This window comes from Rhinichthys klamathensis, unplaced genomic scaffold, assembly GCF_029890125.1.
Source record: "Rhinichthys klamathensis goyatoka isolate OS25496 unplaced genomic scaffold, OSU_Roscu_1.1 h1tg000509l_1, whole genome shotgun sequence".
Classification (NCBI taxonomy): domain Eukaryota; kingdom Metazoa; phylum Chordata; class Actinopteri; order Cypriniformes; family Leuciscidae; genus Rhinichthys; species Rhinichthys klamathensis.
Window position 1 is genome coordinate 143,523 of NW_026606990.1, and position 12,125 is coordinate 155,647.

The 12,125-nt window shown below is 40.1% G+C and overlaps 3 protein-coding genes across 3 annotated transcripts; all 3 read left to right on the forward strand.

Annotated features, from left to right (window-relative positions):
* Positions 1–723: 723 nt before the first annotated feature.
* LOC130072840 (protocadherin alpha-7-like) lies at positions 724–3,337 on the forward strand. Its single transcript, XM_056238143.1, has one exon. The coding sequence runs from the start codon at positions 900–902 to the stop codon at positions 3,270–3,272; it is 2,373 nt and encodes a 790-aa protein (XP_056094118.1). The 5' UTR covers positions 724–899; the 3' UTR covers positions 3,273–3,337.
* Positions 3,338–4,254: 917 nt separating this feature from the next.
* LOC130072878 (protocadherin alpha-3-like) lies at positions 4,255–6,808 on the forward strand. The gene has a single exon (XM_056238181.1). The coding sequence runs from the start codon at positions 4,433–4,435 to the stop codon at positions 6,806–6,808; it is 2,376 nt and encodes a 791-aa protein (XP_056094156.1). The 5' UTR covers positions 4,255–4,432.
* Positions 6,809–7,296: 488 nt separating this feature from the next.
* On the forward strand, positions 7,297–11,165 carry LOC130072879 (protocadherin alpha-3-like). The gene is made up of 2 exons (XM_056238182.1): positions 7,297–9,859; positions 11,088–11,165. The coding sequence occupies exons 1-2, from the start codon at positions 7,472–7,474 to the stop codon at positions 11,163–11,165; spliced, it is 2,466 nt and encodes an 821-aa protein (XP_056094157.1). The 5' UTR covers positions 7,297–7,471.
* Positions 11,166–12,125: the final 960 nt, after the last annotated feature.

The following is a 12,125-nucleotide window of genomic DNA, read 5'->3' on the forward strand; positions in this document are numbered from 1 at the left end:
GCGGATCTGTGTATAACTACTATTTCGGTGGGCATGGAATTGCAAGGCTTTTTTTTTCTCAATTCTTTGTGGATACTGTTCCAATTCTGCTCTGCATGCATTATTTAGATATTTACATTGCAATATAGTTTTGCAGAATTCTTCCTGCAGTCTCTAATGGGTGTTTGTTCTATTTAGTGAACTGTTGGTTTGTGAACAGACCCCAGACATCACATCCTGTGGGATAGTTTCTGTAATTTATTTAATTATGTTTATCCAGATTCTGATTGGATTGTAAATTGATATTCTTCTTAACAATACAATTATCTTCATGCATTGTCCCTCGGATTGATCACAGCCTTGTTGAGGTTTCCTGTGTTGCTGATGTTTATGCCATGGTGTTCTCAGTGTTTTCTGAAGACATTTTGTTTCTTTACAACTACAAGTTATGATATTGGTCTTGGCTCCTGCAACTACTGTGTCTTTCTCTTTCTCTTTTACTCAATCACTCACTTGTTTTCATAAACAGTATGTTTGGTCTAATGAGAGAATATTGAATGTTTAAGGATATAAGTTGGATTGTTTAAGAGTCAACTGATAAAATAACATGCATTTGACAACAGTATAATATTTTGGACGCTGCAATGCAACGAACGCTTCAGATCGCGAGATGTCAGTGTAAACCTAGAGAAAGGCTCATGACGTCAAACAGTTGTTCATGGGTCTTTTTGTGTGTGTGTGCTTGTTCCGCCCTCTTGGTTTATTCGTTTTTCTCGTTTTCACCACTGATGCCGTTATTTGTCAGCGTTTTGCATTGACCGACACGTTTTCAGCTTAAACGTGCGCAACGATGGGACTATACAACTGATCGACTGATCGTGAAATTGCGTCTGAAGGGGTTTTTGAGATCGCAGAAAAAAATGGAACAAAGACAACGCTTTCATCAGCTGGAGCTGAACGTGAAACTCGCTTTCATTGCCGTATCGCTGTTTTTTGGGAGCGCAGTTTGGGCACAAATACGCTACTCGATTTCTGAAGAGCAGAAGGACGGAGCTGCTGTGGGGAATATCGCGAAGGATTTGGGTATTGATCACAGAACACTAAAGGAACGAGGATTTCGCATCGTCTCGACCTCAGGCGAGTCCATGTTCAGTGTAAATCAGAATGACGGTGTCTTGTATGTGAACGGTAAGATAGACAGAGAGGAGGTGTGCGAAAGAAGCACCCCGTGTTTAATCAATCTGAAAATCGCTCTAGAAAACCCACTAGAAATTCATTATGTCGCTGTAGAGATATTGGATGTAAATGATCACAGTCCACAGTTTCCCGAGAATGAAAAGCGGCTGGAAATTTGGGAATCTGCTATGCCAGGCGCGCGCTATCCGCTACAGGCTGCGCGTGATCCTGATAGTGGAATCAATTCGGTTCAAACATACAAACTCAGCAATAACGACCATTTCCGTCTTGATATTAAAGACCGAGAAGATGGTAAAATTCCAATTCTGATTTTACACAAACCACTTGACAGAGAAGTGACTAAAAACATAAAATTATTACTAACTGCTTTAGATGGGGGGAGACCTCCTAAGTCTGGCTCAATAGATATATTGATTGATGTACTGGATATAAACGATAATGTGCCTGTATTCACAAAAGAAACAAACACTGTTATACTGAATGAAAACGCACCTGTGGGCACAACAATTGTACAGATTAATGCCACTGATTCGGACGAGGGTCAAAACGGACAGGTAGTTTATGCTTTAGGAAATAATGTTAATGATAATTTACGTGAACTTTTTGAAGTTAATTCAATCACTGGAGAAATTATTGTGACTGGCCTTTTAGATTTTGAGGTCAAAGACATATATGAAATTGACATTCAGGCATCTGACAAAGGAACTGTTCCTCTTGCTACGGATAAAAGTGTAGTCATAAAAATCGTCGATGTAAATGATAATTCACCGGAAATAGAGGTGACATCATTTTCAAGCGCCATTCCAGAGGATTCTAGACCTGGTACTACAGTGGCTTTGATAAGTGTCACTGATTTAGACTCTGGGCTCAATGGGAAGATCTCCTGTTCACTGTCCGATGATTTACCTTTTAAACTAATGCCGTCCTCACAAGATAATATTTATTCTTTAGTTACGTCTTCTTTACTTGACAGGGAAACTAAATTTCAGTATGACATCACAATAGTTGCAAAGGATGCAGGACAGCCATCACTGTCTTCTGTTAAAACTATAACTGTTCTGATATCAGATGTAAATGACAATAGTCCAGGATTCTCATTCTCTCCGTATGCGTTTTATGTGATGGAAAATAATGTCCCAGGCAAATTATTATTTTCTGTGTCTGCTTCTGACAAAGACTCAAACGAAAATGCTGTAGTTAGCTATCATATATGGAGAGAAAATACAGAGGAAAACAAATACACGTCTTTCATTAATATTAACCCTGAAAATGGGGAGATTTATGCGCTCAAGAGCTTTGACTTTGAAACTGTAAAAACTTTCCAGTTCCAAGTTATTGCTACAGACTCTGGAAGTCCGTCTCTGAGCAGTAACGTGACAGTGAACGTGTTTATTCTGGATCAGAACGACAACGTTCCTGTGATCTTATATCCAGTCAGCGCTAACGGTTCTGCTGAGGGTGTGGAAGAGATTCCCCGGAATGTGAACGCTGGTCATTTGGTGACTAAAGTCAGAGCCTATGACGCAGATATAGGATACAACGGCTGGTTATTGTTTTCACTGCAGGAAGTTAGTGACCACAGTCTCTTTAGTTTGGACCGCTATACAGGACAGATAAGAACCCTTCGCTCATTCACAGAAACAGACGAGGCCCAGCATAAACTGCTCATTCTGGTCAAAGACAATGGGAACGTTTCACTCTCAGCAACAGCGACTGTGATTGTCAAAGTTGTGGAGCCCAAAGAGGCTTTTGCAGCTTCTGATGTTAAAAACACAGTAAAAGACGAAGAGGAAAACGACGTGACATTTTATCTGATCATCACTTTGGGCTCGGTTTCAGTGCTTTTTGTCATCAGCATCATCGTGTTGATTGTGATGCAGTGCTCTAAATCTACAGACTATTCGTCCAAGTATTTACAGGAGACAAATTACGACGGGACTCTGTGTCACAGCATCCAGTACAGATCTGGAGACAAACGGTACATGTTAGTTGGACCCAGAATGAGTATCGGCTCCACAATAGCGCCAGGCAGTAATAGGAATACTCTAGTGATACCAGATCGCAGGAGGAGAGATTCTGGAGAGGTAAGCAAATGACTCCTACATCTGTGTATTAGTTGTAGGAAACAGTTTTAAGACACACGTCGGTTGCTGTCCATGGTACTGAAGCTGCTCAGGCTGTTGTTTCTATTTGAACATTCTTGTCTTCTTTCTCATATTCAGATGTATTTGTCATATAGACTTATTTTTCTGATGGTAAAAATAATGTTTTACATTGCCAAAGCATAGCAATATTACATATGCAAACATATAACCCTTGAAGAAAGACATCAAATTATGAGAAGAAATATTACTGTACTGATAAAAAAAAGGTAGGAAGTAGGAAGTATGAATAGAGCAGTTTGTGATGTTATTTTGTCCTTTTTATGTATGTTGTACAAAATCTTATCTCTTCTCCAGTCACCGTCCTATTCCACTGGTTGTCCTTTTGTTGAGGCAGCACTTAAATATCTTGCAGCATGTTTTGAGCTTCTTCGAGTAGAGATGAAATTTGTCCTCCCTTCTGTATCTGATTTTGGTGGGTTGTGAAGAAAGGAATAATGTCTATACAATATGTATAATTTAAGCATATTGTTAAAAAGTGGATTTCTTTTTCCACTTAATTTTGTTTTCAGTGCAGTCTTTTGTTTGCCAGGTCTGTCTGCATCGGCGAGAATTCTATATTATTTGAATTTATGATGTTTTTTTATGCCTTAATTTGAATTTTGTGCCCTTAAGACTCAACAAATATGAAAATGAATCCCGCAAGAGGGAAGGGTAGCTGTCCATGGTGCTGGATTTGTGATTCCGCTTGCTATCCGGCATAATACGACGTTGTCTCTTTTCTGTTTGATTTTATGTATACTTTCGGTATATTAAACGAGCTTCAAGAACTTCACCATGAATTATGAATTCGGAGAGTTTAATGAATAGCAATGCAATGAAAAAGCGCGAGGTGTCAGTGTAAACCTATAGTACAACTCAAAACGTCAAAGTACCTCCCCGTTTTTTTTTGTTTTTTTCCCGTCACAGATTTGTACACGATCTCTTTTTCACCAGGCTAGTGGTGCGGCTTTCTCAGTGCTTTTATCCTTCGTTTTTCTTCGTAATATCTTTCGGGGTCTAGAGCATTTCGATCATCCTTATCATGTGGCTACTGGACTAATATTTGGACAGCCGTTGTTAAATTGCTGTGGAACGAATACTGTGCAAAAAAAATGGGACAAAGGAGACATGATCAGTGGCTTGAGCGGCATGTGAAAATCCTCTTCGTTGTTGCATCGCTTGTTTTTGGCAGAACGGTTTGGGCACAAATACGCTACTCGATTGCTGAAGAGCAGAAGGACGGAGCTGCTGTGGGGAATATCGCGAAGGATTTGGGTATTGATCACAGAACACTAAAGGAGCGAGGATTTCGCATCGTCTCGACCTCAGGCGAGTCCATGTTCAGTGTAAATCAGAATGACGGTGTCTTGTATGTGAACGGTAAATTAGATAGAGAGGAGGTGTGCGAGAGAAGCACCCCGTGTTTAATCAATCTAAAAATAGCTTTAGAAAATCCTCTCGAGATTCATTACGTGACTGTTGATGTAATAGACGTGAATGACCACGCTCCGAGATTCCCAGATCAGGTGAAGCATTTAGAAATAGGTGAATCGGTGCTTCCCGGTGCGCGATTCCAACTTCAGGCAGCGCGCGATCCAGACAGTGGCAGTAATTCAGTTCAGACTTATAAACTGAGCCACACCGAATATTTCCGTATTGAAATTAAAGATCGTGACGAAGACGGGAAAGTTCCCATTCTGATTTTACAAAAGCCGCTTGACCGAGAGGCTACAAAAAGTATGAAACTGCAGTTAACCGCTTTAGATGGAGGGAGACCTCCAAAGTCTGGAACGATGGAGATAACGATAGATGTGTTAGATATAAACGACAATGCACCCGTTTTCACAAAAGAAGCGTACACTGTAATACTAAATGAAAACACGCCCGTTGGAACAACAATCTTTAGGGTGAACGCAACTGATTTGGATGAAGGTCAGAACGGCGAAATAGTTTATTCATTAGGGCTTGATGTCAATGACAAATTGCGTAAACTGTTTAATGTTAATCAAATAACAGGAGAAATTGTTGTGACGGGTCTTTTGGATTTTGAAATTAAAGATAAATATGAGATTGATATTCAAGCCTCAGACAAAGGAATTGTTCCTCTAACAACAGATAAAAGTGTAACTATAAAAATTGCTGATGTAAATGACAATGCACCTCAGATAGAAGTGACGTCATTCTCGAGTGCCATTCCTGAAGACTCTAAAGCTGGCACAACGGTGGCTTTAATAAGCGTCTCTGATTTAGATTCTGGCATAAACGGGAGAGTCACCTGTTCATTACCTGAGGACATACCTTTCAAACTAATGCCGTCATCTCAAGAAAACACATACTCATTAGTGACAACATCATCTCTTGACAGAGAAACAATTTCTCGCTATGATATCACATTAGAAGCCAAAGACGGAGGTCAACCACCATTGTCTTCTGTTAAATCTATAACTGTCCAGGTATCAGATGTAAATGACAATAGTCCAGAGTTCTCCGTTTCCCCTTATGCATTTTATGTGATGGAAAACAATACTCCAGGGAAGTCTTTGTTTTTTGTGTCTGCTTCTGATGGGGATGTGGATGAAAATGCTGTTGTGAACTACAACATATGGAGAGACTCTGGAGATGAAAACAAACATGCATCTTTCATTAACATTAACGCTGAAAATGGAGAGATTTATGCACTAAAAAGCTTTGATTTTGAAACTACCAAAACGTTCCAGTTCCATGTGCTCGCTACAGACTCTGGAAATCCGTCTCTGAGAAGTAACGTGACAGTGAACGTGTTTATTCTGGATCAGAACGACAACGTTCCAGTGATCTTATATCCAGTCAGCGCTAACGGTTCTGCTGAGGGTGTGGAAGAGATTCCCCGGAATGTGAACGCTGGTCATTTGGTGACTAAAGTCAGAGCCTATGACGCAGATATAGGATACAACGGCTGGTTATTGTTTTCACTGCAGGAAGTTAGTGACCACAGTCTCTTTAGTTTGGACCGCTATACAGGACAGATAAGAACCCTTCGCTCATTCACAGAAACAGACGAGGCCCAGCATAAACTGCTCATACTGGTCAAAGACAATGGGAACGTTTCACTCTCAGCAACAGCGACTGTGATTGTCAAAGTTGTGGAGCCCAAAGAGGCTTTTGCAGCTTCTGATGTTAAAAACACAGTAAAAGACGAGGAGGAAAACGACGTGACATTTTATCTGATCATCACTTTGGGCTCGGTTTCAGTGCTTTTTGTCATCAGCATCATCGTGTTGATTGTGATGCAGTGCTCTAAATCTACAGACTATTCGTCCAAGTATTTACAGGAGACAAATTACGACGGGACTCTGTGTCACAGCATCCAGTACAGATCTGGAGACAAACGGTACATGTTAGTTGGACCCAGAATGAGCATCGGCTCTACAATAGCGCCAGGCAGTAATAGGAATACTCTAGTGATACCAGATCGCAGGAGGAGAGATTCTGGAGAGGTAAGCAAATGACTGGCGTTGTGCTGTATTGCATTCATGATCAGCATTGCACTTTTATTTTTTTCTAATTAAGTCTGATCTCCACCAATGTGTGGACATGGTAACATATATCTATTTCAGGTGTGTGTTTTTAATAGCCACATGTCTATGTGAATTATATTTTATTCGAATTTTTTATGTGCCCTAATGACTGAACAAATTATGTATGAAAATAAAACCCGCGAGAGCGAGTGCGTCGCTGTCCGTGGTGCTGCATTTGTGATGCCGCTTATCGGCATAATACGACACAGTCTACTTTCTGTTTCTATGTATATTTCGGGTAGCCTATGTTAGAAGAACTTCAAGAGCTTCAACATGATTTTATCTCATTGTTAATTCGCAGAGTTTAATGAATAGCAATGCAATGAAAAAGCGCGAGGTGTCAGTGTAAACCTAGAGTAGCCTACAACTCAAAACGTCAGAGTACCTCCCCGTTTTATATTTCTCATCAACTTGATTTGTACACGATCTCTTTTTCACCTGCGGTGTGGCTTTCTCAGTGCTTTTGTCCTTCGGTTTTCTTTGTGATATCTTTCATAGCGTTGGTATTTCGGTCATCTGTCGTCATGTGGCTAGTGGACTAATATTTGGACAGCCGTTGTTAAATTCCTGTGGAACGAATACAGTGCTAAAAAAATGGGACAAAGGAGACATGATCAGTGGCTTGAGCGGCATGTGAAAATCCTCTTCGTTGTTGCATCGCTTGTTTTTGGCAGAACGGTTTGGGCACAAATACGCTACTCGATTGCTGAAGAGCAGAAGGACGGAGCTGCTGTGGGGAATATCGCGAAGGATTTGGGTATTGATCACAGAACACTAAAGGAGCGAGGATTTCGCATCGTCTCGACCTCAGGCGAGTCCATGTTCAGTGTAAATCAGAATGACGGTGTCTTGTATGTGAACGGTAAATTAGATAGAGAGGAAGTGTGCGAGAGAAGCACCCCGTGTTTAATCAATCTAAAAATAGCTTTAGAAAATCCTCTCGAGATTCATTATGTGACTGTTGATGTAATAGACGTGAATGACCACGCTCCGAGATTCCCAGATCAGGTGATGCATTTAGAAATAGGTGAATCGGTGCTTCCCGGTGCGCGATTCCAACTTCAGGCAGCGCACGATCCAGACAGTGGCAGTAATTCAGTTCAGACTTATAAACTGAGCCACACCGAATATTTCCGTATTGAAATTATAGATCGTGATGAAGACGGAAAAGTTCCCATTCTGATTTTACAAAAGCCGCTTGACCGAGAGGCTACAAAACGCATACAATTGCAGTTAACCGCTTTGGATGGAGGGAGACCTCCAAAGTCCGGAATGATGGAGATAACGATAGATGTGTTAGATATAAACGACAATGCGCCTGTTTTCACAAAAGATACATACACTGTAAATTTGAATGAAAACGCACCTGTAGGTACAACCATTTTAAGGGTGAACGCAACTGATCCGGATGAAGGTCAGAATGGAGAAATCGTTTATTCATTGGGACATAATGTCAATTACAAGTTGCGTAAACTTTTTGATGTAAATCCAATCACAGGAGAAATTATAGTGACAGGTCTTTTGGATTTTGAAGTTAAAGATAAATATCAGATTGACATTCAAGCCTCAGACAAAGGAACTGTTCCTCTAACAACAGATAAAAGTATAACTATAAAAATTGCTGATGTAAATGACAATGCACCTCAGATAGAAGTGACGTCATTCTCGAGTGCCATTCCTGAAGACTCTAAAGCTGGCACAACGGTGGCTTTAATAAGCGTCTCTGATTTAGATTCTGGCATAAACGGGAGAGTCACCTGTTCATTACCTGAGGACATACCTTTCAAACTAATGCCGTCATCTCAAGAAAACACATACTCATTAGTGACAACATCATCTCTTGACAGAGAAACAATTTCTCGCTATGACATCACATTAGAAGCCAAAGACACAGGTCAACCACCATTGTCTTCTGTTAAATCTATAACTGTCCAGGTATCAGATGTAAATGACAATAGTCCAGAGTTCTCTGTTTCCCCTTATGCGTTTTATGTGATTGAGAATAATGCTCCCGGCAAATCTTTATTTTCTGTATTTGCCTCTGACAAAGATACAAATGAAAACAGCGTGGTCAGCTATCAAATATGGAGAGAGGGTGTAGAAAACGCATATACATCTTTCATTAACATTAACTCTGAAAATGGGGAGATTTATGCACTTAAGAGCTTTGATTTTGAAACTACCAAAACGTTCCAGTTCCACGTTCTCGCTACAGACTCTGGAAGTCCGTCTCTGAGCAGTAACGTGACAGTGAACGTGTTTATTCTGGATCAGAACGACAACGTTCCCGTGATCTTATATCCAGTCAGCGCTAACGGTTCTGCTGAGGGTGTGGAAGAGATTCCCCGGAATGTGAACGCTGGTCATTTGGTCACTAAAGTCAGAGCCTATGACGCAGATATAGGATACAACGGCTGGTTATTGTTTTCACTGCAGGAAGTTAGTGACCACAGTCTCTTTAGTTTGGACCGCTATACAGGACAGATAAGAACCCTTCGCTCATTCACAGAAACAGACGAGGCCCAGCATAAACTGCTCATACTGGTCAAAGACAATGGGAACGTTTCACTCTCAGCAACAGCGACTGTGATTGTCAAAGTTGTGGAGCCCAAAGAGGCTTTTGCAGCTTCTGATGTTAAAAACACAGTAAAAGACGAGGAGGAAAACGACGTGACATTTTATCTGATCATCACTTTGGGCTCGGTTTCAGTGCTTTTTGTCATCAGCATCATCGTGTTGATTGTGATGCAGTGCTCTAAATCTACAGACTATTCGTCCAAGTATTTACAAGAGACAAATTACGACGGGACTCTGTGTCACAGCATCCAGTACAGATCTGGAGACAAACGGTACATGTTAGTTGGACCCAGAATGAGCATCGGCTCTACAATAGCGCCAGGCAGTAATAGGAATACTTTAGTGATACCAGATCGCAGGAGGAGAGATTCTGGAGAGGTAAGAAACATTAAGGTTTCACAGGATGTATTCTTGCAGTTGTTTGTGTTAGAAAAAAATATCCTTTTTTTTGTGCAAGTTGTGTTCTTTTGGACAATAATACATCTGAACTTCATCGGGATGATAAAGATTAATATGTTGAGACAAATAGTTATAATTTCCCTTCATGTTGGGAAAATCATTACTTAAATCATTTTTGTTAACATTAACTGAAACTGGACAGTGGATTTCTGGGTCATATAGCATTCTTTGCATGGGACTGGATCAGAAGAGTAAATGTTGAAATAAAGTGTTGAGTAAAGGAAATACTTGGTATTGCTTAATCTTTAGTTATGTGGATATTTAGATGAGTTTCTGTTATGACATTTTTTATGGTTATCATTGTGATCACCATCTGGTTGCCATTTGATCATTCCTCTTTTGATAAAAACTTTTCAATTGTAGGAAGCAAGGCATTCTGCAATATTCTCCTGTACTCTAAAGCATTAAATAACTTTTCACAGTGAAGTAGCTCACCAATACCAGCAGCTATCAATGACACTCTTCCTCCATGCTTCACTGTGGTAGAGATGCATTTATTATTATATTTCTCACCAGATTTTCTAAGACACCATTCTGGAGCATCATGCAACTCGTGTTTCGTTGTGATTCATAACTGCACACAACTCTGCTGAACCGGCCGTGTACAACTTCCCATAATCTGCCAAAAACTTAATTCGGTATTTGATGTTTTTCTGAGACAGCAAAGGCTGGTGTTTCATGCATTTGCTTAAATATAGCTAATTTCCTGACCAATAATTTGTACTTAAGACAATTAAAAGCTTAGTGTTTAGCCATTTTGGGATTTGCACTTTTTATTGTTTTGTTATTTTTGCACAGGAGTGCAGGATATATAACTGAAGATTAACTATATATTGCTTCTAATTATCAAAGTCTTTACTCAGAGAATGGTTGGCTGATCAGTTTGTCATGTTGTCAGTTGTCATGTATATCACAAACGCAAAGAAATATGTAATTCATTTATTTTACAAATTCAATTCCTTAAGGCTTCTCCTCAGGAGGTTAGACCCCTTTTTTTTTACAATATTTTTTGTATATATATGTATTGTATGTATACATTTTATAATTGCTTTCTCTGTTATTATCATCTGTAACGTCTGATTGATTATTACACAACTACCACGTCATTTAAAAAAGGGGATGCACCTGAATTTGGGGAAAATTGATGTAGTGACTCTGGGTCCAACACGGTCAGGTTTTGGAGGATGATGTTGTCGAGGGGGAATGCAGTCATCACAACTACAAAGAAGTCTCTCACTGCTCTGACACATGATCAGTGATCACATAAAAAAGTACAGGCATTGTATGGGATGTCAGTGTGTTAGCTCTTAGGATGTTAGCTGATTTGGATAACACAATAATCATAATGTTTACTTTATCATCATTGGCACAGAAGAGGAAAGTTAATCCATGTTGTCCTCCAAGAAGTTTTGTGCAGCTGCTCCAAGAAAGAGTTCTTTGTCTGGAAACTGTAGGCTGCCCTCCTTGAACTTGATGTCCTTCAGTGGGACGTCAGCAATAAGGCTGGCAGGGAGAAATCTTCCCATGAATCTTCTCACCAAGCTGGTCATCTCCTGGTGCAGCCTATGAATCATCACTCCCTTAGCCTAGAAACAGATGATGGATGATCAGTTATGAAAAATGCAGTTATGATATCAGCATTATTTATTATAATTATTTAAGTTTATCTTTTGATAGGCTGGCTGACCTGAAACATAACATTGAACTCTGCCAGTGGTTTCAGAACCTGGGAGAGGAAGAGGAAGAAGAACTTTGTCTTCTTGCTGGTTAAATGCTCTGCCAGCATCTTCACTTTGCCAGGCTTCTCCACATCCTCATGACTAGCAAAATATGCCTGCAGTGCATCCCACTGGTTGAGCACCCGTTTTATGCAAGTCAGCAAGCTGAGCCACCTGGTTGCACAATATCGGAGTATGTTCAGAGTCTCCGAGTCTGTGAACTCCACAAACTCTATGAAGATTTCACGTTTGGCACTAAAGTTGAGAAAGGTAAAAAAAAAAAAAAAAAAAAACAGGAAAGAAATAGTTAAATAATGAAAAGCCAGGGAACCAAAATGACATCCAATAAATATCAAATTGTGGCACAGAGGCTCTCTTTTAACTTATGTGCAAGTGTAACGGCCGGGCGGAATTTAAATATGCGTACTTTATGTCAAAGTGAGCATATATGCTGCTGAGGATTTCTTCAATAGGCTGGTGTAGAGCCCTAATGC

Coding starts and splice junctions, on each gene's coding strand:
- LOC130072840 (XM_056238143.1), top strand. CDS start 900: ATGGAACAAAGACAACGCTTTCATCAGCTGGAGCTGAACGTGAAACTC.
- LOC130072878 (XM_056238181.1), top strand. CDS start 4,433: ATGGGACAAAGGAGACATGATCAGTGGCTTGAGCGGCATGTGAAAATC.
- LOC130072879 (XM_056238182.1), top strand. CDS start 7,472: ATGGGACAAAGGAGACATGATCAGTGGCTTGAGCGGCATGTGAAAATC. Junction 9,860..11,087: donor ACATTAAGGTTTCACAGGAT/GTATTCTTGCAG, acceptor CAACACGGTCAG/GTTTTGGAGGATGATGTTGT.